At 36.9% G+C, this 27,607-nt stretch overlaps 1 protein-coding gene across 6 annotated transcripts in view; it reads right to left on the reverse strand.

Annotated features, from left to right (window-relative positions):
- grid2 (glutamate receptor, ionotropic, delta 2) overlaps window positions 1-27,607 on the reverse strand; it is a 460,579-nt gene that overhangs the window by 339,816 nt on the left and 93,156 nt on the right. For all 6 annotated transcript variants that reach the window (XM_044111473.1, XM_044111478.1, XM_044111477.1 and 3 more), the window contains one exon: window positions 2,870-3,025. In XM_044111473.1, coding sequence (XP_043967408.1) covers window positions 2,870-3,025 — 156 coding nt within the window. The remainder of the gene's footprint in view (window positions 1-2,869; window positions 3,026-27,607) is intronic.

A 27,607-nucleotide genomic window follows, 5' to 3' on the forward strand; every position in this document is an offset into this window, starting at 1 on the left:
AACTTTGGTTTGATTGGAGATGTGAGCAGAATTGTGATCTTGCATGATTTGAGCCCTTGTGGATTTGTTGGGCTATCTTCCAGTCAGGTAGCTGGCCAATAGGTTTTGAACTTCCTAAGAATATTTTTGTGTTTCTTTGACTGTTATGACAAAAATGGTAGGAAATAAAAATTCTCATCTTTCAGCTTTTGGGGAAGCTCATTTGTTCTCACCTTGAATATTTTTATGGCTGGGGATTTATGCATACCATTAGAACTGAATCAAATGAACATTCAATATACAGTTTGTGAATGTTATGCATTCTCTGCTTTTTGTAGTAGCCATTCAAAAGCAGAATAGTGCTTTGAGAAACTTGAACTAATAAATATTTAAAATGTTTGGGAGGTTAAATATTTCTGTTTGCAGCTGTACCAATGACAGAGTGCAGACAATTGTTTATTTAAACAGAACATTTTCTTGTGTTAAATAAAAATTTTGTTCAGTTTATACTTTTTTCTTTTTGTCATTGTAGTTATCAAATTTAATATACGGTAATAGATTTGCTGGATCTTCACTAAAAAAATACTTCATAAAGCACCAAACCACTGGCAGCTTGTAGAGGTATAGGCTATGCACATCTGTTGAGGTGCTTCTTTCAGTTCACATCATCCCCCCCATTATAAAATGTAACTGTGTTGCAGTTATGATTAATATCACATTTTATGTATCACATGTAACAGAAAGCAACACTGAACTGTGATTGTGCCTGGAAGTCACTAAAATAAATGAGCCATTTAGTCAAAATGAAGACCCTCTGTGTAGACGACTTAGCACTTTGGGATTTACTATGCGTGAAAGATTCTTCAAGAACCATTTTAGTGCGTCATACTCTCCATCTCAAGAAAAGGAACACAGGGAAGGAGGGAAAGAAAAAATTTGCCAAAAATGAATACAATGCTCTGAAGGTTTGGAAATATTATGAACATAAGAGATGGGACGTTCAAACGTGGATTTAAGGATTATTAAAACACAAATCACAATAAATGCCCTGCTAAATTCTTTTGATCACATATTTTGCCTCATTTACCTCATTACACCAGATAGACAGACATATCACGACTAGATCTTTCTACTCCAGAGGATTTTGTTAATTTGCATCTTTTCTGAAGCATAATAACATTTCCTATTTGTAAGTTAAGTGATCTCCTACTTAATCCAGAACCAACCTACACTTCTTCAGCTCTACTTCACAAAGAAAGTGTCAGAGATCCCCAAATGATGAATACATAATAAGCTACCACCTTTGTAAATCTGCAGCTCATTATGGCCAGATATTTCAGCAAACATGAATGCAAGGCAAAGTGCTAATTACCGCATAACATTTCATGTGTGTAAGTAAATCCAGCCCTTGAAGAAAACGTATAGTTAATGTGAATTATCTATATATTAATTTATATTAATATATAGCTGATGTCAATTCTTCTATGTGGTGGCACTGCGTAACTACCACTGCCAGTTCAGTTTACAAACACCGAATTGTATCAATAGAATAATTAACCTTTAAAATACCAGATTGTAAATAATTTTTCAGGCAACATTATGCACAAATTTTATCCAATTTATAAATATAAACATTTAAAAATGCATGATACATAGGAGTGATCTGCTGAAATCTTTACATTTGGTACTTCCTATGACTTTGAGAGCAAAACTGTTCTACACACAAATGTGTCTTCATGCAACAAAGGTTCATAAATTTATGTCAAGCATCAAATATAGATTTTTAAAAACATCAAAGAATTGAATTTACATGCAAACTAAAATGAATAGATAAGCTTGGGGTAATAGTAATTTGTACATTTTTAAATTAATGTCATCAGATAGTTACTTTAAACATTCTATTCTTCTATGTAATAAGTAAGACTTTTATTTAAAGTAGGGTTATGTCAGTGTTGTGTTGTTCAGGAACTGTCTGTTCAATGAATAAATCATTTGAAGTAAACACACTGAGTACTCGCTCATTTGTTCTTTTTGTAGTTAAGATGGGTCAGTGTCAGCATGAAGGTTGGATGTACTTGTGTTATGTGACTCACAAAATGTGATAAAGATTTACCCAATGAGAAAGACAGTGCCACACCAGCACATTCACTGTACAGCCAATCAGAATGTGTGCTGTTCACTGCAGTGAGTGAACGGTGCAGTAAGCTTTCCTGTGATACAGTCATTCCCGAAGTGACAGAAAAACAACTTTTATTAGATTTCCATAGCTACTATTGCTGCCGTTCTTGTCTTAAAGCAAGAAAGAAAGAACATTCAGCACTGTGTGATCACCACAGTGAGCCGCGAATCAGGACGTGATCCATTCACGCTGTGACACAGAGCCACAGCACAGGTAGTTGCGAATCAGGATGTGATCCATTCACGTTGCATGAACGGCACAGTGCGCTGGGAAATCAGGAGGCACAAAACAAGGGATATCTGGACCTGAGCCGTTCATGCTGATTAATAGCACGTGAGGCACTCATGGAATGAATCAGCGCTGTCCTGAAGAAATTCACCATGTGATCTGGTGAGCAGATCTTGTGAATGGATCATTCTAATGTAGAGATCCTAGTGATTCAGTAAACTCAAATGAACTGTGGTTAAGTTCAGCATCCAAATAAAAGCTTTGAGTGACTCTCCCCAACCCAAAAACTTTACTCCTAGACTATTTTAAAAGTTTACGATAAAGTCTAGTGGTTTTGAAGCAAAAAAAAAAAAAATGTAAGAGTGGTTTGAACATTAGGCTATGTTTAGCTTTTATCCCTGTTCAGAAGAGTACAAGGTCAACTACCTACTTCAACAGAAGAAATTGTCCTTTTAGAACATTTTTGCCGTATGTTATTCCTACCTTCTTGAACAGCCTGGAAAGGGTTGTTTCCGTCGACAAATTCCACAGAGAAGGTGATCTTTTCTGTCTCCAGGATCTCATTGTTCAAGTTGAGATCTGCCACAGCGAGACGAAAAACTTCGTCATCTTTTCGTGCTGACTCGTCAAAGATGGCACCTACGGAAAAAAAGATTGGAAAAAATTAATCAGAATCCCAGCTAAGTTGCTGAAACTACCTCTATCCAAGAGAAGTGCAGATGTCCCAAATAGCACAAAATAACTTTTATAAAAAATAGTTTTTTCCATATTTGTTAAAATTGTTACTACGTCATGACAGTATAATATTAGAGATAATCTTTGAGAAAAAAAACCCCAAAAAACAAGTTCATCTACTTTCTCCCTGTGGTCCCACTGCCATCTGCAGAAATACAACCAATCTGAGCCATGAGACGTGTTTTAAAACTTGTATATGCGCTGCTCACACCCTCCTGCTTGCCGTCTGCTACACTACAGCTCCTTCCACAGAGCGCGCCCTGCCGTAAATGTGAAAGAACAGTTTTCCTGTACTGATTCTCCGCCATCATTTCTTAGATTGCCAGTGGAGCAAACTTGATCAGGGTATGCATCAGAGTGATTGACAATGCTAAGACCTTCTTCCTGGCTCTGATTGGTTCAGACGGACAGTGGTGTATTTCAGCATATTTCAGTAGAAGTACGGGAGAAGGCAGAGGAGCTTGATTTTTTTCACAGATCATCTCTCCTGTAGTACCGTCACAACATAGTGATGCATCATTGCAGTTATCCCTCAAAATTAAAAATATGCCATCTTTACTGACTGCAATAGTGTTGGATTATACATGGACAGTGAAGGGAAATGATTGGCCCTTGTATTAGTTCAAAGGATTACCAATGACACCTGGTTTGAATATCTTTGTGCCTGGGAAATTTAACTGGGTTTATGAATAATATTCAACTAAATAAAAAAAAAATTAAAATTAGTTAATTTTAGTTATTTACATCTTTCTGACTATTTAATTGGAATGACTCCTAAAACACGACTGAATTTTTACAACACATGTGAGAAAGCTGAACTGTGGAACAAGAATTTCCTTTCCATGATATGCATTGAACAAAAGCTGAAGTATCTGGATTGCTGGAGAAAATGAGAGTTCATTTCAAGGTCAGTTATAGGTCAAGCATAACAGTGCACTGGCCAAGATGAAACATGCTGCACATAGCAGAAAAAAGAAGAACTGGAGTGTATCAATATGTTAGACTCAATAAAGTTCCAGTCAGTGCTAAATTAGTCATACAATTAAATGTCAACCTGCCTGTGTGTTGACTAATTGGTAGAGGTGTGGTATTTACTTTAGAATGCTACACACAATTAACCATGTGCCATTTGCTTCCTTTCCATTTAGCCTTTGAGTTCGACCAAGTTTCGCCTTTGAATCCACGAAGGTGCTAATTGTGAAAGCCTGATCCATTAAGGCACTGGAAAATCTTATTTCATTGGCCGCAAGAAAAAAAAAAAATGGATGTGTGTGTAGCTGTGCATGTGTTTATGTTTCGAGTTTCTAATTCCATTAATGACCGAGCTACACAGGATGAAGTCTGTTTTCTACCACATATAGAGGTCTGTTAGAGTAATTAATCTTGTACAGTCTGCAGTTTACAGGATGGAGATTAAGTGCAAAACTTTGCAGTGTACAAAAGGAACTGTTATGTCTCCATTGTGTGAAGTACTATCCATGGAGTCTTCCTGAAAAAAACAAAAAACAAACAAAAAAAAAACTACGACTAAATTATTGACATTTTTTCCACAGTGGATTAATTTAGCCATTCCGATTTTAGTCAAACTGAACAGTGCATTGTATTTGAGCTAAAGCTGCTGATTTAAAAATTTTACCAGATTAATCTTACTCTAAGGCCATGATCATAATGCCCACCTTTCTAAGCTTGATATATAAATATGCATTCAGTCATAGTTAATGAAGCAATGTTGCTCCGGGAATGAAAAATTTAAATAGACTGAACTTATATAGTGCTTTTCCAGTCATTCACATTCACCCAATCGCACTCACAAATGTGCACACATTTATACTGGATGTACAGATAGGTAGGCAATTTGGGGTTAAGTGCCTTGCCCAGAGGCACATCATTGTGTGGCAGTAGGAAGCTGGAATCGAATCTACAATCGCAAGACGACTACTCTACCCACACAACCACAATCGCCAGGAATGGTGCCCTGGGAAGGCCCCAGTAATGTAATTTCCCAGTACTCAACAGCAACTAAGGGAAACTTACTCCACTATACATTCATACAAGTTGTAGTAAATTTGTTCAGAGGACAACTGACAGATGAGATATATTTTAATTTCTAGTTTTTGGGTGCCCCACCCCTTACTGTTGCTGCCCTGGGTAACTGGCCATGTAGCCCATAACAAAAACTGCCTCTGTATGGATGTTTTAAAAAAATATACATAAGAAAATGTTTTATTGTCTGGAATAAAATATTCTAACTTTTTCAAGCTTTTATAATCAGGAGGGCTCACGGAAATCATTTTGTTTTTAACGTTAGTTTAGAAATTCCCTCTCCACTCATTTCCTATGGAACTTGTGCGATGAGAAGACAGACATGTGTCTTCATCCAGCTGAATGATCTGAGTAATTCAGGCATGTGAAATTGAGCTTGTGCAAAACAATGAAAAATTTCTAACTTTTGTTGCTTTCTGTCGTTCGCCGCTCTCTGTGTGTCAAGCCCATAGCACACTGCTATGAACTAGGTAACGCTCCGTGAAGAAAGGCTTTTAGGTAAAAATATTTACATCAACTAATCTGTTTTTTGTAATATTAACATGTTAAAGTTTTCAGATTAATCGCATGCGTTAATGCTCTAACGTTGACAGCTCTGTTTCAAACTATAACAAAAAAATGTCTAGGAAACATAAACCCTGTGTACCAGTAAAGCGCTTTGTCGTCTACTTTTCCAACACAATATTGATCAACATTACCTCCTGAAGGACAATTAATTCCAGAATTTCCATTTTGCATAGTCTTTATGCAAAGTTTTCAACCTTTCTCTACATCAGATGGCCTCATGAAATATACATCTCTTAATCGTTTAATTCCTCAGAATCTGAAAATATAAATTTTCCATTACTGATTGAGTCTCGGTTAGTATTATACTCAGACAGTATAAATGAGGAGAAGAAAAAGAGGCTGGAAAAAAGCAATTGAAGCAAACACAGAGGCATTAACTATTCCATTAGAATTAAATTATGAATGGACTTGAAATCTGTTTGAGGATGGTACTGCTGGGAAACAATTTTGAACTGCTCAAATGGGACAAATGAAACAGAGGACGATTTTAGGTCCTATATCCAAGGGTCAAAACAATTGTCCCAATGATGCTAAAATGTTAGCAATAACTTTAATCATTGCTTTAATTTTTTAACAATTACTTGTATCGTTGCAGTTGGGTTTTAAATTTGGCTTTAAAAAGTGATATGTAAATTTTCAAAGTTTGAGTTTTAGTGTGGCAAGAGAAATGCAAAATGGCTTTAGTGATTTTAGCTTTTACAGTAATGTTACCATGGTAACATGCTCCCAGACATAAATTAAAAGTTGCGCAGGGATGTGACGGCAAACTTTTTTTTTTTTGTGGCCGATTGCTTTGCGCGTGTCCTTATCAAACATCTGATCAAATCAATATGTGAATCAAAAGAGTGCAGCAGTCACAGAGTGACTTCAATACCAAGTAAAATGTGCACTTTAAGTGATAATGATCAGTCATATTTTCCCTTTTTGTTTTTTTTATTTATTTTTTTTATATATTTATTCAAAATCAAAATCTTAAAAAAAAAATAAATTATAATTTAATATATGCATCTGATCTCCAACATACAAGAGAAAAAATATATTAACCACACAAGGACCTTCTTCATAACATTTTTTTTCTGTCAGAGGATGACTGCAAGTCAATTATTCTTTGTCTGCTTTTTCAGGGCATCACAGTGTGTTGACTTACAACCAAAGACGTACAAATCTGTACTTAAACAACACGCAGTAGTTTGGATTCTTTCCCCGTTACTATAATGTGACGGTGAGTGCAAAGGCAAACATAACAACATTAATCAGACAGGAAATAAAAGCACTGAATCTTCCTTCACACAGTCGCCTCAAGGGCAGCTGCACACACACACACACCAATACATGCCAATAAACATGGAGTGTGAGAGAGCAAAGGCACTAAATCATCAACCCTTTCCTTAACCGTCTCTTCTATGACAACAGCAGCAACAACTGCGGTCAGACTGAACAGATGAGGCATCCCAAAGCAGAGACCCCAAATCATTTGGTCAAGACACATCGATCAGATGTCTATTTGTGGTCAAGTGTTTTGTATTCATTTTCTAGTTTGTTTACACTGATAAAGACACAATAAATAACTTATCTATTTGTTGCCCAATGAGCCCTTGGGAGAGGTAGGAAAAAAAGAAAAAAATGAGGGAGATGTTTTGTATGTAATAATAAATCTGTCAGATCTTTCACTTTGCATTTCTGTTGTACTCCCGGCATTGGCTTTTTCAGCCAGCATGCAAAGTATTTTTAATTTAGGAACAGTTTAAAGGAATCATCTCCAGTAATGTAAAATGTTGAGATGTTTAAAACAAAAAGTACAATTATATAGATACAAATATATCTATAACATAAGATGTTGTATGTTACCTGTATCTCAAAGACAGGACAAACCTACCCAGAGAACTCAGGCATATGCTGAGTACATATAACACATATACGTAAAACATAACTCAATTTTCTTTCGAACTGAAGAGGTAGAATGGTACACTATCTGATGTCGTTATTGTACTTCATGCTCCATAAAGATAAAATAATTACAGCATAATGATTCAGTACTGTTGAGGCAATGGTTGTTAAAAAGAAGGTGCTGCCCTCTTCTTTTCACATGATTTCTTGCTAAAAGAAAAGGGCAGCATTGAAAGAGGTGCTCATGACAAATGGTTTTCAAACGCTAAACAGTTCCAGCAGCATTACGATTTGATCATTCAGGTCAGTGACTGTTTTGATGTAACCATCTGCTTGCCTTATTTGAGGTAAAATGGCTTCAAGCCCTGCAGAATTCCTCTCCGTCTGACTTAGTCTGCACACCTGCCTCCTGCTCTTTGACTATCAGTCAGGCTCTACTGTGTTGCCAAATTCCCTCTCTTCCTCACCCTCCCTGAACTCCAACTGGGTTTCTGTCTCTCTTTCTCACAAGAACAACTACAGGCAAAGAACTGAGGATTTTGAAAATCCTAAGGGGCATCCTTCCCACTGTCTCTTAAACAAACATACTAACCTGTTGCTGAGGCTGGGGCTTATGACAGTAATGTGACAGGAACACCGGCAGACTGACAAGGATAATGATTGTGGAGAAACACACACACACACACACACAAAGGTGATGTATTTCTGATTTGTGACCATGCTGAACCTAGGTGTCCCGGTCTCAGTGTGATGATGAAAGCAAAGCAGTGGCGGTGCTGAGTGATGATGGTGATGAACAGTGGGAGGTTATCATCCTGTGGTGTCAAATGCCCTAACAGACTCACTGACACACACACACACACACACCTTCACAAACAGGTTGTTATTTACCTCAGTGATGCGAGAGCAAGAAGGGAGAGCATTTTGACACCTGGGAGGACAGCATTGAATTAAAGTGTACTTTGCGCAATTTGTGTGTGTGGAAGAGAGCAAGCTGAGAAAGAGGGCAAAGAATTAATGTACTAATGAGGGCAGGTCAAGTCACTGAAGCCTGAGAAGGACAACGTGAAAACCATGGCAATATGTTAATGTTGTATTTTTGTATTTTGAAAAATGTGCAAGAGTTTTTTTTGTCCATCATCTAAGAATGTAAATGTCATAGGTCAGAAGTACATGTACCAAACTTATTCAGAGTAAGATTAAATTGATATTTACATATTCTGTTTTGCAAGTATTGAATCATTCCAAGCACTGCTTGCTTATGTAGTACTATCATGATGTAAAATTAAATGTGTGTATGTTTAACTTCTGGTATATATGATAGTATGCAAGCAAATCAGATGTGTTTAGTTTCTAGCTTTCCATGATGACAAAGGTATTTGTTAAAACAGAAATTTTGAATTAGTGCTTCTTCTCGAGCAAAGGAGGTGTTTGGCAGAAAAACCTGATTCAACCAAATTTATGAGGCTACTTGTGAACGATGAATATACACGAGCACAAGTTTTCATGTCCTAAATCTGAAACAAGACATAAAGGCAGATCTGCTACCAAAGTGGCACCAACTCTCTACACTGACATAGTTCCCCCACATTTAAGAAGATACTTTGCATGCAATTGGAGGAAGGTCCATTTTTATGGAAGGCCAGAGAAAACTGCTGGACATTGTAGAATATCAGTGTTTTTTTATGAAGACTGTGCAGCAAAAATACCATCTGGTAAAAGCTGATGGTAAATTTTAGAGCATATTAGAGACATTCAGCATAGCAATAAAGCAAATTGCAGATTTAAGAACAAACTGCACTTTTTATAACCTCCTGAAATTGTACGGTAGCCAGAGTTTTTAAAATCTAAATCTACAATGGACCCATGTGAACATGCAAAGAAAACAAACATTTTGCGTTCTGCTCTATAAAACTATGACAGCAGGAAAAGAAGTTTGTCGGGTATTCTTTTTGTTTTTTGGGGGTTGTTTTGCTTTGTTCGTAACTCTTCTTCCATCAGACCTAAATGATAAACTTCAGAAAACAGATTCTGAGGGATAAATAGGATTAATGAAATCATGAGACACTGCTTCGAAGAAATCCACAGCTCAACATTTTAGTCATTTTTGTGCTGTTGATTTCCATTTTATGAGCAGCTGCCTATGGGGACTTCTATGTTTTTTTTTCGTTTTGTTTTTTTTTATTGGCATCCCAGGGACCATACATATCTAAAAGTAAACATAAATGAAAAGAAACAAAACCCCAAAAATAAAATATTCTGAGTAGAACAGCTGGTACCCCAGCCAGGAATGCAAAAGCTGGGATAAAAGGTTAGGCACCATATTCTGCCAATGGAGTGTCACTTCTCGCAATTAGGGTGATTAACTGGTACGTCTTTTGTGTGCGAGCTTGTTTGAGTCTTGAAGCTTGTACACGATAAGCTTCACAAGCTTTAAGGGTATAGGATGACAAGGTATAGCCCAGATTTCTCATACAGCATAAATGGCATAAACTAACAGGCAACCTAATTTTCTCTCAAAGAAAATCTCCTTTTTTTCCTACTCATATTTTATTCTATTCTCCTTCACATTTTTTAGCATTCTGAGTGTGTGAATTCATTTTCTCCACAGTCAAAGAGTTGAGCAGCACAGAGAGCACATAGTTACAGCTCACCAGCAGGTGAACCCTGCGTCTCAATGTCGCATAACACTGAGGTCTGTGCTTTTGCAACAGATGTCACTTGAGAGTTTACCTTTTCCCTTCTCATATTAAAAACAGAATACTCTTATTATTTTTGATTTTTAAGAACATTTCCATGGATCGCCAGGGCTCTGGATATCCATGTAAAAGGTGGAAAACTGACAAGGCTTTTGGTTGGTTTTTTAAAATGTTTTTTCATTCTGTCATCACAGCCCTGCTTGTTTGCAAATAAAAGCTGACTCTGCTGTCTTCCAGCCATGCTCGATTGGCCGTCTTGAAATAGTACAGCTGATGGCAAAGAGCCAGCTGTTAGAGTACTCAAGCCTCAGCCAAGATATAAGAAAATGATAATTAGAGTGATAGCAGAGCATCTTCAAAATGACCCAAGTTGTATTTTCAGTGTACCTGTGTACCCTAAACAGCTGCCATGTAATGATGCCTGCCTTTTTGCAGCCCTTTCCATTTTGTCCATGCTATGAATACCTTGCACAACACATATTATTTCTAGATTTACAGTTTGAAATATTGAAGCAGGTCTCATTCTGCTGTACACTTTTAACATTTGCTATTCCAGTTTTCCCTTAAGAGACCTACCTAACCTCATCTCATTTTGAGTCCTCCCTGCCTCATCATGTCTTTGCCATGCCCTCATTCACTTTCTACCAATGTTCCTGATCTCTCCTCATTTATCTGCACCTCCCTTCTTATTTAACTCCTCTATTACCTATATCTCCTCACTATCCTCCCTTTTCCTAATGGTCTCTTTAAGCATCACTCTCATCACTAAGATCTCTCTCTGTCATTGCTGATCCTTTTCCCCTGTGCTTGGTTAGTGTGACACCCTGTGCTACACTCAGTCTGCGTAAACCTGCACAGATGTGGAAACCCTTGGAAAAAGAAAACCTATACCAGATTTTCAAAACATAAATTGCAGAAAGATCCCCTCAACTAGTGTTTTTCTGCTATTCAAAAATTACTGTCCACCCCATGAACCACAACGGAACAACATGCCTGGATGAGTTGGGGAGGTTTTCACAGACAAATCAGGACCAACAAATATCACTCGGATGGTCAGAATCATTTACCTGTACATAGCTAAGAGGTTTACATAAAGGCAAGAGAAGGGAAAAAATAAAAATAAAAATCTGCTGATTTTGATCGCCTTGACCATTTAAACAGACCCCTTAGTATAAAGACAAAAATGAGGAAGGATTTTGACAACAGCTCTGGTAGAAGGTTTTAAAATTTGTACAAGTCATGGATATTATACTGTATTTCAAGGCTAGGCTGAATTTTCAATGATTTCCCTCTTTTGCCCTACTTCCCCTTCAAACCGCATGTCTTCAGCATCTTAAGACATTTACATTCCTTCCCTGCACCTCAACCCTCTGCTATCAAATCCTATCCTATTCTCGTTTGCCTCATAGTTTAAACCCCCAAACTTCTGAACTCTCCTCCTCTTTGTCTCCTTTCCCCCCCCCTGGAGTCCTCCTCTTTCACACTGCTATGTGCAATGCTTCCCCCTAATTCCATCAAAGTCCCCTTCTCATTTTAATCCCCCTCTTCCTCCCCGTCCTTCTAGATTGGTCCTCTGCCTCCTTCATGCACACCCAAACACTTTTTCCCCCTCCGATCTTCACCTGCTACTGTATCTCCAGGCACTTCTTTACTCTCAAACTGTAACTTTAATTTCTCCTCTCTACTGGCAGCTTTACGTGTCTTTTCCCTCATGTCATTTTATTTAAATCTTCTGTTTGCTTGTCAGCTGTTGTTCAGATGTCTTGTCCTCTACGTCAATAAATCAATTTGTACTCCTACTGATCATCTGGACAGAACAGCTGCCATATGTTCTTTCTTAAATCCTACACAATAGTACTGCGGATATGCTTGGTTGTTGGAGCTCGGTCATTGCCATTCTCGCTGTGTACATAGACCACAAAGCACACAAGCACTGGAATACTTACAAAACAGGAAAACACTAGCACGCAGGAAAAACACGAGTACAAATGAGCGTGCAGGAATAAACATACACAAACACAGAGGATAAAGTGTATATTTGCTTCATAAATAAGCCCCAGTAAGGCTGGTAGCCAGCAGAGAAATTAAGGCTTTAAATCACTGAGCAGAGTGTGGGCTTTTGCATTCCTGTCTTATCTATCGCTTGCTCTTATGCTAACTCGGTATTACTAATTTGTTTCTTATAATTATCAATCTATCTGCCCACACGCAGAATAGTTGGTAGTCCTCATTTTCCCTCCATCACTTTCTACTTCTTGCTTTTTCAGCTTATGATCTGTGCATGCTGAAACTTGATTTGTTCCACACATATCATGCCTACCCTTTTATATCTCTGGTCATCTTTCCCTGTAGTTGTGTTTTAAGCACACCGTCCACCGCACACAAGATACCTTCTATTTTAAAGCTGCACTCCTCCCTCCTCATTCTCATATTCATTACAAATTCACACATTACTACACACAAACTGCAAGCTGTAAGCAGTTAGTCAGTTAAAAAGTAATAAAGGCCATAATAAAGCCCCTCCATTTACAAAGCTATTAGCAATTGGCAATCCTGTGGGTCACACAAATAAACCAGAGCACCCTAATGTGTTCACGCACGCAAACAGAAATTATACACAAGAACAAAAAAGACATGATTAACTGCTTTCATGTGGGGTCAGATGGTTGTAATAGGTTTCAAATTAATGTGTGTCATATTTTCATTACAGAGGAATTAAGAGATTCTCAGTGATACATGATAGATTGCTGACTGGCCAGAGGAGTTGTTACAATGCATGATTTTGATTCACAGGGTCTGACAGCTTAAAGAAAAGACCATTATGGCAACCCTTATTGACAAAACTTTAAAACAAAGCACAGGATGAACCAAGTGTTTTATAAAAAAAATAAAAAATAAATAATAATAATAATAATAATAATAATAATAATAATAATAATTACTCGTGCTGGTACTGAAATATTAATTATAACAGTTTTGATGTGACTTTTTAATTCATTTTGAAACATAGCAAAATTGTAGAGTAAAACTTACGTCAGTCAATCTGCTTTGATAGCCAGTTTGAAGTCAGCTGCTCAGAGATGCTGTTTGTAACTTTCTAACTGTAGTATCAGATCAGGGTTATAGTGCTCCTTTACTTTCCAAGGCATATCCGAGTCTTTTTGCAACTGGAAAGTTCTGAATTGAATTTTATGAATTAAACGTGTAAAACGTGTTTGTTTTATAAAATCGTACAGTATTCTTGCATAGTTTTGAGAAAGAGAAGATTTTTCTTTTTCTATTTACAGAGTCCTAAACAAACTTAGATGCATCATTTAAAATGTCAAAAAGATCAAGGGTTTATCCTTTGTGAAGGACTGAAAATAAAAATAAAAATAATTACATGGTTTCTTTAAAGGAAAAAAGCAAACAATAAATTTCATGCAAACACTGATTACTCTCAAGATGCAAGATACTGCAGTTGAAAGATGGAGTATATCCTACTCCTTATAGCAATCATGGATATTCTTCCGATTTTGCTTTATCTTGTGGTTTGGCAATTCTTTTTTTTTTTTTTTTTTTAGCTTACCATCTATATATGCACACATCCACAAGAAGCAACGCCAGAAACTGCCAGAGCTCCAGCAAAAATAGCCAGCAAGAAATATTCATTTATAAGCCAGCATATCAGCAGAACCTCTGTGTACACACACACACACACACACACACACACACACACACACACACACAAAGATACATCCAAGTGACTGTTGTTTTATTCATTACTGCAGTAAGGTAGGTGGCCCTCAGGATCCAACACCCACAGAGTGTTGGATGTAAGGCATAGATGGCAAGATGCATGTCTGTTGCATGCATTTATCTGGGTGTAAAAGTAGTGCATATGCAGATTTCTAATTAAAACAAATAGACAAGTCAATGTGATTCAGTAAAATTAAGTCTACAATGTTTGTCATTTACTTGAAGCTTTTTTTGGACATTCTTTGACCTACAGTTTGTCAGGGAAGCCAGGTGATGAAGCACAAATATTTTAAAATTACTTAGAAAAAAACAGTGCTTTAAAAAGCATTGAAAATATGCTTTGTTACCTTTACTTTTAGAATGAAATAGTGTTAAAAGAAGTCATATTTCAACCCACAAAACCAATTTGTTCCACCATACACATCACCTATAAAACTATCGTCATTTCATTTTACAGAATACAATGTGTGCATTTCTAAATTTTCTGACAAAATATAAAATAATTCTGTAGCAACTTTTGGCTGCAAAAAATGATTAAATAAAACAGAAAGATGTTTGTTAGCACAAACTGTTATTGCTCAATAAATTATAGGAAACAAGTTAAAGGTGCACCAGTTTAAAAGATATTAAAACAGTTTTATCACAATAGTTACCGCTGACCTAGTTATGCAAATTAATTAAGTTAGAAACAAGCTTTTGTCTACAAATATAACATGAATTACTAAATGTTCAATTTGGCAAATAATTAGTGATGATCTCAGAAAAACAGATGGCATTATTTAAAAAAGAAAAAAAAAAGCATTCAGGAAAAGGAGGAAACTGGAAATTAATTATAAATAACCACAGCATTACAACTACCCTTCATAAGTGCCAACTAACACTGAGCTGCATTTAGCACCAGTGGCAGCAAGTGGCTGCTAAAATGTTCATGCAAGTGTGATGGAGAGCGATGAAACTGAAGCCTGAATCCTTCTAAAGAGTCTATCAGCTCTATTCATGAGCGGAATGTGAGATTTATTCACTCAAATGCTGTATTTCAGCAAACATTCATCAGTTTTCAATGATCACAACAGAGAGACAAAACATGACCAATGCTATACAAAGCTTTCTTTTATCCCAAATGTACAAAATAAATAGGCAATGAGTCAAATCCACATGGTGCTACAAATATTTGCAGTTTGATTTTCAACCTGAAATGCTTTTTTAAATTTGGCCGTTCAGAACCCCCAAGTGGATTTGAGAATGAATCAGACAACCTCACTTTACTTTAGGTTCTCAGGTCAAAGCCTCTTTTTATAAAACAACATCAAGAAAATAGAGATATGTACTTTGAAGACATACTACAGGAAATTAGTGCAGAACATGTTGCATGTGGAAATGGTGGGCTCATGATCACATGTTTTGTGCTTAATGGTCTTTGTCAAACAATGGGGCACAGCAAAACAGGGGAAAGAAGTGTTTTTAGCCAACAGTAAGCACAGTTATTCTAAGAGTGTTACATTGCAATTAGTTCTTGAAACAATCCTAACTATTTCACCAGCTACAGTGGATGGGATTGCAGCAACTCTTTGGCGAGAACTGCAAGCTGACATGGATGGACAAATCTGATGCCAAATTAATCATTTGGCATTTGTGGTTCTACACCTGAATCACACACACACACACACACACACACACAAAAAAAAAAAAAAAAAAAAAATCCAGCAAACATATTCACATAAAGACTGGCATACACAAAAGCTTAAATGCATGTCATTTATACCATTTCTCCTTTTCCTCTCCCCTTTGTCATTTTTGTCTTCTCATAATTGTAGTAACCTGTGCTATGTGCTGGCTTTTCAAGGGTGGCTGTGTGGCTCAGTGGGAGGACAAGTAGTACAGCTTTCCTGCCACATGTTGATGTGCCCTTGGCCATGGCCCTTACCCCCAAATTGGCTACTTATGAGTGCATGGTTGTTTGCATGCTTTTAAGTGTGGCTGGGTGAATAAGAGTTCAGTGAGCTTCTCACTCCAGTAAGTGAAATCAGCCAGTACAGATTTAGTGGCAGAGTGAATATTACTATGTAACAATTGACATAACTATGTTGGATACATATTCATTTAGAGATTAGTGCATTTCCAAAGCAATCTGCCTTGCACCACATGCAAATTAATCCAGAAGGTTTGCATTTGAGATGCCAATCTGCTCTCTCAATCTCTTTTAAGACCCAGTTTTCCATCCCACACTGATTAGGTCTTTCTATTGGGCTTTGAGAAATTCCTTGCCATATTAACTGAAAGATATTCAAATGTAGAGCAAATTATTTCAGTTGAACTTCTCTTGTCAGATGATCTAAGCTTGGCAAGCATGGTCAGCAGACTTTGACATCCGGGTGAGAAGATGCAGATTTTTCTTATTCCTCTTTTAACCATTTAACATGGTTTCAGGGTGAAGAAAAGCATGCAGCTTTGGGATTCTGAGCCCAAAAGTATGCAGGCTAAACTTACATTTAACTCAGTTTAATTCAATAATTTATTCAGCTATTGGTTCATAAAATTGCTGCTTAGTCCAGCCAGGTGCAACACGTGGCTTCATGTTAAATTTTTAAGAATTTCAAAATGCTTTGTTTTAAACACAGGCTGATTCATCCTGCAATGTCTAATTAAATCAAGGCAAAAACTACCATATAATCTAAAAACCCCTGAAGCAACGATTAGTTTGCTGTACAACATTATTTCCTTTATCAAAAGCAGGAAACACATTTTCCTTGAGCTATGTCATCACTGAGAACATCTCCACTGTTTACAAGACCTTGAGGGTTTGGAGTCTATTAAATTGCAAAAAAATAAGAGGAAATCTCATTCCACATTGAATTCATAGTGACCAACAGCTGATGAAATTGTAAGGACTAAAGTTGGTTCAATAAACCTGGAAGTAGAATGTCAATGAAATATCTAAATTAAGCCACACAATCACAAAGGTAATTATTGTATCAGTACTTAAAAATATACATAATGATTTTATTTCTAGCCTAACATTTTTTCTTTTCTTTTTAAACCAAAACAATAACAGGATGAGAGTTTGGTTCCAGTAAAAATGTCTAAGAGGATTTCTTTTTCCAGTAATAATCTACACTAAACATTCAGATGAAACTCAAAGTAGCATTTGTTGCCATGTGGATCAGTTTTACAAAATGCTTAAGATGTACATATATCTCTGTTGGTTATTTCTGAAGAAGCACAAAACCTGTCCACACTAATTTCACCAGTCTTGCAGTCTTGACATGCTGCCAATCATTTTTCTTTTTTTTTTTTCATCTTTAAAAGTTCCTTATTAACCTAATTTCTGAAACTGAATCTGGTTCTTCTTTCATCTTCAGTTATAGTAGATGAATTACGTGAACAGTCTGGTCCCCTGTCAGATAACTGAATTCAATAAAAAAATATATTAAGGGAAGATATGAAATATTAGGGATGACAAATAAATAATTTTCTAATAATTTATTCACTTGTTAGAGACGTTTCTGCTGTTTTACATCAAGTATGAAATGTACACAGTGTTTGCACTTAAATGTTTAACTTTGTAGTGTGCAAGAGATTTTAAAATTAAATATTAGCTATAAACTATAAAAATTACCTTAATGTAGACAAACAGATACAAAAACCTTTAAGGCAGGCAGAAAACAGCAGCTATTCAGTCAAAAGGACAACTAAAATACCAACAATGACTAGCAATATTTAGCAGATTGAAAGTATTTATATAATCATAAAAAACAGTCAAATAAATGTCTCAATAGTGCATCTATCAAATAATGTCAAGTAAAAAGGAAACAAAGTCAAATGTGAGTTGCATTCAAGTAAATCTAAGTTACTAAATTTAAACTGCGTGAGAGCATTGCTAAATGCATTATTCATGAACAAATTCTATTGTATAGCGTCAAAACATGATTGACAGCGATAAGGGTCTCCTGCAGGATCCAAGTGGTTGTTTCTGACCAATCAGTTAGATATGCTGCTCCAAGCTTGCACAGTGTGAAGGAAAGTAGGAGATACATAGCGTTTTGCAAGCTTCAACCAATGAGATTCAGGTGATTAGTTTTTGTAGTTGACACTTGTGCAACGTGAAGTGGCAGATACACTGGTCACATACTTTTTCATGGCAAACAGCCAATATTGAATGGTGGCTGGTTCATTATGATACCACTACTGCCTTGTTTTGAAGAGTTCATATATCTTATGTAGACCTTTTAATATCATGCAATACATTATGTGAGCTATAATCAGACAAATAAACATGATTGAAAGTTGGTAAGATTCGTTTTCCCCAGACATCTAGAAAACATTTCCCACAGAAACATTAATGCATAAGGGAAAAAAGCTGACATACAACACAAAAAGAAAAGTGCCCAGGCAGAATGTTACGAATGACAGCAAAGTGGTGATGTAGTTGTTAATTTCATTTCACAAATTTAAAACTCCACTGCTGAGTTCAACTTTCCATTGGTAGTATGAGTTTGCACCAATCCAAAGACATACAAATGATTTTATATTTGCTAAAAGTAAAATTGGGAAACTGCATGTTACTGAGATTGGTGGGTGGATAAATGTTGGCATCCTGAACAAATGGTTACATGTACTCCATAGTGTCTTGCAAAATGTTCCTATCCCTTCAACTTTATCACAATTCACTGTGTTGCGACAACAACTGAGAATGAAAAACCAACAAAAAAACTGCAATATTGTGACTAAAGATGGCCTTTTTAGTTACAACATGAAAGTACGTGGAATGTGAATACATTTGCAAGGGTTACAACAAAACATGCAACAACAAGAACCTGAGAAATCAATTATTTTTTCTCCATTCTTTTAATATCTTCCCACATAATTGTTACTTTTGATTTTCCTGTACCATCTCTTCTAGCATCATATCCCATAATTACCACAAAGATCACCATTAAAAACTGATGATGCTTGTTTGTCATGTTGACAAGTATTATCTGCAGTTATATTCTAATTTATGGAAAATAACTGTAGAGACAGATAGTGGGTGCAGTCCGTAACCTCTAGGCCATATGGTGATTTCTTCTTTCCACAACTTAATGCATGCGATCTAAAATGTGAATGTGATGAGAAACAAACACAGATTGCTGATGTACTATATCTCTAGTGATTTGAAAGTTAACTTCTGCTGCAATTTGGACACAGGACCTCAAACCTTGCCTGTGATGCTTTAGTCTGGTTTCAGTGGAGCAGAATCAGAAAGGGAAATTTGTGTATAGCACCACTGGAACAAAACTCAACACACATTAATGCTAAGTCATAATTTGTATTCCATTCAGCTGTGTATTTTAATGGCTAAAGGTGATCATGTGGAATAGTGCCATCAGTGCTGTAATAATGCGAGTTGAGTTGTGTTGTCTGTGTGTGCCTGAGTTTTCAACAGAAACCAGTTTTCTCATTACACAGGGACATCTATAAAGTCAGCAGGGGTACAAACTGCTCTGTCAGGAAAACTGGCATGAGCACCCGCCTCTTGAGTTCATTATCTAAAGAATGAGGACTAGCAGCACTCACCTCCTATAGAAATTGTGTGTTCATTTGGTTCAATGAAGTAAAATGTACGTTTAAAAATAACCTCCCTTAATAATTGCACTGTAAGTACTGATATATCGGTCAGAGCTTCTCATAATCCAGTTCCAAATAACGGGGGGGATGTTAAGCAAAGCTAACGTTTTTATATCATGTTATGAAGATATTCTCTCAATAAACAAATCCAGAGTGTTTCATTGATTCTTTCAAGCAGGTTTGAGAAATTCTTGAAAAATCCCGGTTAGCCATTCCAGGGTGCTAAGGAGGACACCAGACTAACACGCCTCTAAAGATCTCTATAAAAACAACCTGGGCTCCCACAAATCATCAGTAATGCCACAGCTTGATCACAACCATCCTACAGCACGTCAAACGCTTACTTCTGCCGCAAAATTTCTGAATCAGTAATACATTGGGCTCCAAGATGGAAGCCGTGTATGTCACTATATTAATGTAAAGCCAGTCCTGTGAGGAAATTTACATGGGGAAAGAGTTGCTTTCCCCATGTGACTTTGCCTACTTACAAGGGTGCTTATAGTACTGTACATACATTTTAAGATGAGACACAACTGAAAATGTAAATGTAAACATATTTCATGAGTAACCCAAGACCCGGTCACACAAAATGCTTAATATGTTTGCAACATATCTGCTGTGCTCAGGTGTTGTTTATGTTAATTATGTAGAGTCTTGTGGAACAAATTCCCAGAAGGCTCATATCTGGTTTTACATAGATGAAAGAAAATAAATTAGCTTTTACACCAAAACTGCACAGCTGATTGTAACTAATGACTGCTTTAAGCTGCTTTGTGACCCATGGTAGCTGCTGCTACCAATTAGAGCAGATTTCAAGAATCTAAACAAGGCAGTTTTGGTGTGTTGCCGCTTGGGACTTTAAAAGGTTCCACAGCTTAGATTAGAAGGTTTACAGGTGTGTCATGACCTTCAATTTACCATGCAGATGTGAACTCCACAGAAACCAATTTTTTTTTATGAGCCAAATGATATTGTAGCCCTGATTTCAGTCACAGAATCTGTCTATGCCAGTGTTTTTCCACCTCCACATTTGCTCCCATCGGTGTCTATGCACTACTTCTCTTTCTGAGAGCCACTGTTTCCTTTTAACATGAACATGAGACAGAATTGTGTTTAGATGCTAGTTTAAATGAATACAGAATTCAGATTGAAGCTCCATTTATAGATTTTGATCTCTATGGCACAGAGGAGCTCTAAAGACCCATTGCAAAAAAAAAAAAAAAAAAAAAAAGCTGCTAAGACATGTACTACTCCCTACACATTGCTCGCTTTCTTCTTTGCCAACATTCTACATTCTTTCATTCTCATTTGAATTCACCTCACCCTCTCTTAAACTAAACTCATCTCCCTTTTTGCTTTTCTCATTCTCTCACTATGGCAGCCCCTTTGTGCTTTCCATCTCATAAGCAACGATTTCTTTTTAGAACGCAATACTCAGGTTTTCATTTTGGCCATTTTATAAAAAGTGTATATATATACACACACATGTGTATGTATACAGAAATACACATATGTATACACACATGCCCACGCACACCCACACACACTTATCTATCTGTAACATATTTATAGCAGTATTTTTGGTGCTTTACGCAAGTAAAATTAATGTGTGTCGAACATGCAATTTGTAACGGCAACTCTGATAAGAAATCTTTTGCTAAGGCTTGTCATCTGCTTAACTGTTAAAGCAATCAAGCAGTTGACTGCTTTGGTCTGCCATAATAAAATCTTCTCTTGGAAATATGAGAACCAACACCACATTAACCCCAAAGTCTCAGTAACAAGAAACTAATAAAGTGTTCTTTTGTTCCAACTTTCAACATGCTGTAGGTGGCAAGCATAAACAGTAAGGTACAAGAAAGTGTGAATATTTTACGTTACACTTTCTAGAAGAACAGAGGTTCAATGGGTTTTTTTTTCTGGGCTACAGCCTGGTCTAAACATTTCTATAGTTCTTTGATTACAAGAAATACAACTGTTTTTACAAAACAAATTACTTGTAACCAAACTACATAAATTTGCAAAAACATTTAGAGGTCAACTAATTATGGTGTTGGTTTAGGGAAGCTTAGTACATTTTAAATTTTTTAGGTTTACAGAGTTATGCCAATCACACAACTGGTATCGCTTCTACGTAGTTAAATAAAATTAATAAAAATTATTTCCTTGTCATAAATGAACTTTCTTGTCCAACAAGCACCGACGATAACAGTAGAACTTTAAAGATGTGATGGAACTCCTCGGTAACATAATTAACAAAATGCAAGTATACACAGTAAGGAAGAAGAAAGTGTAACAGCAGTTTACTGGCTTTCTCCAATATTTTTGCACTGCTACCCTCCTTGTTTGTCGTTAAAGATGGGCCATGGCTGATACATTTTTAAGAGTTATTGCAACCACTTAATAGGAATAAACACCGTTTGTGCCAATATTTAAGACACCTGTTCAAAAAGATACTGTTGCCAAATTTAGAATTGCAATAGCTGGGCATAAAATAGCACCACACTGCCTACATTGGATGGAATCTGTTCAGTCATTTCTGCCCGTTCAGCATATCTATGTTTTTACACAGTTGTTGTCACACATGCTGTAAATGGAGCTCACCGAGCAAAAAAAACAACTTGATGGAGTCTGGAAGCATGTTGGTTTTTAAAGACCTGCATACACCATAGAAGGAAAGTTAAAGCAAAATTTTACATAGGCTTCAATTGCAGCACTTCACTGGTCAAACTGCCCAGACAGACAGATTGCAGAGCAGATGTCCTCTGGACTCCTTTTCTGCTACCACTTGTTAAAGAGAGGCATATTACCTCTATTGACATCTACTGTTTTAACGAAGAGTTTCAGTGAAAGGACATGAGTGCTTAAAAATAAAAGTATACTGCATTACTCATGTCATGTCACCGATTGAACATAAATACATGTGTGAAGCAGTATCATTGATGCCCCCAACTAATGTAACAAAATGGAAAGAAGGAGTGGATGCAGTTGGGGAGAGTCTCAAAAATGTATGTGACACATGAGTGACAAGGTTACATATCTGTTAATCATCAAGAGGTAGGAAAAATAAAAGAAAGAGAAAAAATAAGTTACTGGTTTCTATCCATATATTTAACTGTTCATCCAGGTAGTTAGGTTTCAGCTGTACTCTTGCTGTACCCATTGCTATTTTTAGCATCACACCCACTTACTACCACACAGCATATCCACAGTTGGGAACAAGTATGATAACAATTATCAAATTCTCCTCACTTCAAACTAGCCAACAATGATTTAAAAAAAAAACAACAAAAAAACAAAGCAGATACAAATCACACTCAGATTTACTCAGACTGTGAGAGGATCATCCAAACAAGAAATCCTTTGGGGATTACATAGGAGTTGTGATTTTAAACCAGAGTTGCTCATATAAAAACTAATCAAAAACAAACAGGATGCCATAATTATATGGTTTGTTAATGTCGGAAAAGCTAAAAGAGAAGAAAGTCAGGAGGAGGCCTAGACCAGCTCATTAAGTGACAAACTGATAAATTAGATATAAATAGCTACTGCAATGCAAAGGACAGAACTCCACTGCAGTAAGCACAAACTGAATAAGGGTACGGCACCATTATCAAAGGATAAGCCACTGCACAGAATGTATTTGTCTCACACAAGCAGTTGCAAGATGCTACCAGATAAAGCAAAGCTGAAATGGGTATATTAAGGAAATATATACACTTTATTTTTATAGTGCCAAGAATAAAAAACAGAAGATAAAACTTTGAATGAAGCACACATGCAACATCATACAGCATAAAGCTATCAGTAAGGATAGAGTATTCAGCTGCTTTGTAGAAGAATCAAGACAGCAGAAAAATAGAGCGAATGCATTCAATAATCTAGAGACAACTCTAAAGGGTTAATCCCCTCTGGCCTTAAACATGTGCACATGAAACCACTAAAAATTCTTTTATGTGGTGCTTTCAATGAAAAAATAGAAGAGCTGGAATTCCTCTTAATGTCATACAAATATGAGACAAACATGGTGACATTTCTAAATAGATTCATCCATAAAGCAGTTAAGCCAGATCTTAATCAAATCCAGAAGTTAACGTGAAAGTGTCATCGACCCACTTAACTACAAGCGTCATGGTGTTGACATTGACATTAATAAAAATTAAGATATAAAACAAAAGCCCCTTGAAAACATAAAGTGATGCGTCCATTTGAGATTTTATGGTTGTTTTACAATTCTCGGGTATTTGGATTTTTGGCTGTTGGTTTGATCGTTTCCTGTGGGTAATTTATGATTCATAGTTTGTGCCATAGTAGTTATTTCATTCAAGTCTGTTTCTATAGTTTATTGTTGTGTTCCACTTCCTGAATATTGATTTTATTTTGATTTATTTTTCTGTCATGATTTACAGCTTTACTTCCTTTCAGATCATTCCATACTCTGTTCAGTTCCCTGTATTAAATATTCCCTGAAGGAAAAACAAACAAATCAAACAGGAGATTTCCTCATTTCCATTTTCAGATTGTAACTTATGTTCAGGATGTCAGGAGTGTGCTTAGTGGAACTAAAACTACTAGAAGTCCTGGTCCCGATAATATCTCAAGGCGTCTCCTCAAGCATTGTGCAGATCAACATTCTGGTGTTTTTCATTACATTTTTAGGCAGTCATTGGAGCAGCAAAGGGTTGCTCCAGTGACTGCAAAGGGTTGCAGTCACTGGAGCAACCCTTTGAAAATATAGAAAAATGTATTTTTCCTATGACAAAAACCAAGTCACCCTATAAGTGATATTTGACCTGTGGCTAAAACCTGTTTAGTAATGAATCTCTTAAAAAAGAATTAAGAGAGAATTGGTCAAATTCATCAAGGGTAAAATAAATCCTTTACAATTTATCTATGGATGTGACAGAGAGGTTGAAAATGCATTCTTCAAACTTGTTAATTATTAAATGCACTGATGGCTTTGGCATATACATGTTGTGACTTTTTAAACTGCTTCACTCTTGGCTTGTCATACTTACTCCAAATCATTTATATGTTTGGCTTCTGCTGATATGTTTAGATTTGAGCTCCAGTTCCAAATCTTCCTTTAGCAGCTCCAGTTCTGGAGCAGTATCATCTTTTCTTTCATGGCTGCTTAATTGCAGCCATAAATCTGGTGTGCAGGTGCAATGGTAAGAAGGGGTCTAGTAGTAATGTATATTTAGAGCAAGTTATGAAAAAGCACATCCATTAATGCCAGCAACCTCTAATGTTACCCATCTGCCCTGTTTTATTTATGTCTTTCACTAGCAAAGACAGCACATAGCTGAGAAACTCCTAAGTTTGAAAACAGCATTTGTATAGAGGACACAAAGATGAAAGTAGGGTAAAGCTGTGGTTTGACAGAACAGGAGCCGGTTCAGAGCCACTGCTTGACCCAGAGAAAACTCACAGATTAAAGCTCTGTTTTTTCTGAGCCTGTTCCCAATCAGGAATTTGATATTTATATGAAGACGTTTGATGAACTCAAAATCAGAGGTTCTGTCAGAAGCTAACCCATTTTGGGGTTTGAGATGTAGAGGTACTGGAGAGGAGAAAAAGATGTAGTAGGATTGTCACCCAACTTAAATATAAAGTCTTTATTTTTCTTCCCAGAGAGGCAAATGTTAAAAAATATTCTTGGACGTGGGATAACTGACCTGGTGGTCCCCCACTGTCAATGGCCATACTAGCAGTGATGGAAGCTGTCAAGTTGAATGATGAGTCCCTTTGGGCTTACTTGTCTCTGGGAACTCATGAAACAGCAGACTGCTACCAGGTGGCCAGAGGGACTGATACTTCTGTGGTCGCAGAAGCAAAATATGGTTTGGGAGGAACTTAGAGAGGGAATAGAGAGAGACACAGGGGAGAGAGATGATTGGGTTTCTTTAACGTTAGTCCTCGTGATATACTCTCAGATAAGTGGAAGACAAATAGATTCTGGGGAAACCCTGTAACACTTGTTGAGCATTAAACAACTCTTTATTCCAGCAATACAACTCAAAATAAAGCCCAGAAGTCTCAGTTTATTTCAGTTCCACATTTTACTAGACTTCAGTCCTATAGTAAACTGAAAACAAACACAGGACAAAAGAACTCCACTTTGTGGCATCAAAACAAGCAAGTGCTCGGCGACACAAAGCATCCAAGTCTTTTGGCAAAAACACCTCAAATAATGGCCTCACTGCACCACTTATGAATATCCACCCTTGATTTGTATTCCTCTCAGTAGAGCTTCACATGGCAATGTTAACCTCAGAAACCAACTGCTGACCAATGTGGATGCTTGACTTAGGCCAAGATGCACCACAAAAAGAGAAATCTGATAAATTGACAGCAGGCAGGGAATGCAAGTAAGCTTCAGTGCGTGTTTAGAAGCATCAATTGAACTGTCAGAGTATCTAAGAACATCACAACCAATTGGCTGGAACTGTCTACAGGATCATCTCTGCTAAAAATGGGTTGGAAGGCTCACAGTGAAAGTGGGAGAAGCAAACAAAAGTGGGGGAAACTGACAAGCCAGTAATAGCTGACCAAATAGGCAGTATGGTGATTAACTACAGACAAAACAGAAGTGTAAGTTGCAAGTGATTGAATCACAAAGAAAGAGCAGAAGAAATTGCAAATAGAAAAAGAACTGACAGAGAAATCTGAGAATTTAAAGAAACTAAAGACATGAGTAGTGCTAGTTGTAATCAGCACACTTCTGTGGCTTTAAGAGTGACTCCCAGAGTGACTCCATTAGATTCCAGGAACAGCCCCTGAGATTTCTGTTCAGGAGAACAGACTCTTAAAACTTCAATCTGACTGCTCCTGCAAGGACCACAGCAGCACCCTTGACTTTAACGCTTCACTTTACCTCAGAACATTTCCAGGTGACACAGAAGCACAAGAAAAGGCAGAACAGGACAGATTTAGATGTAGTGAGGAACTTCCAATGCTTTTGACAACTAGCCAGATCTGATCATATTATCTCAGTTCTTGGTTATTACCTTGCATTTATTTATTTGTTATTCTATTTCTAGCAATAAATGAGCACCAAATTCTGTAACCAAGTGTAAAACATGCACACTTTTCTGAGATATTCTTGACTTTCTCTGCCTTAGTGAGATTATATTTTATTCTCTAATGCAATCAAATCCAGCATGAAATATAAGCTTGAATAAGCAATAAAATTATGTCTAAGATGATGATCAAGGTTTTATCCAATTTAAGCACTAGCGGGCTGTGACTAATCAAGATCTAGAAGGTAGCTGTGAAACTGCTCACAGCCATAATAAGGCCAAAAGGTAACTTTTCCCTCCAAATTTTGATTTAATAAGTTAGATCGCTCAATCAAGTCAGAGTTCAAAGAACTTCCAGATTTCTTCTCTTTCAAACGAGGCCTACATGAAAAATCTGTCAAAACTTTATTTCGCTGTCTGTGTGCTCACGAGACCTCAGGCTAAACATCCAAGCTGATGTTTCAGAAACCCTAAAAACCATTTAAAAGTAGAAGGCGGCTCATTTTCCTTTTTTACTGCACCGCAGAGAGCGCGAGACAGAGAAGAGTGAGAAAGAGAGTGACCCAGTTAGAGAAAATTTAAATAGGGATTCCATTTAGAGGGCTACATTAATTGGAGCAGATGCCTTCTCAATTATTAAGAGGCCTCCAAGGGTGTTAGCACGAGCTAAATTTATCCCGCACGGCTTTGACTGGGTTTGTCCAGAGCATCTGCAGACATGGAGAAACGTGCACAGGGCTTCTTACTTCATCATGAAGAGGTCTAACACTCCACACACACAAACACACACCAAACTGGTATGTGCTGGAACAAAAGATTAAAATTAGTGTGCCAATATATCTTGTCCATATCCATACCTAAAACCTGTGCACAAGGTAAAAGGAATGTGTAGAGGAAACAAACTCTGAAATAATCCTGCAAAAATT

Source organism: Gambusia affinis, linkage group LG03 (genome assembly GCF_019740435.1).
Source record: "Gambusia affinis linkage group LG03, SWU_Gaff_1.0, whole genome shotgun sequence".
Lineage (NCBI taxonomy): Eukaryota > Metazoa > Chordata > Actinopteri > Cyprinodontiformes > Poeciliidae > Gambusia > Gambusia affinis.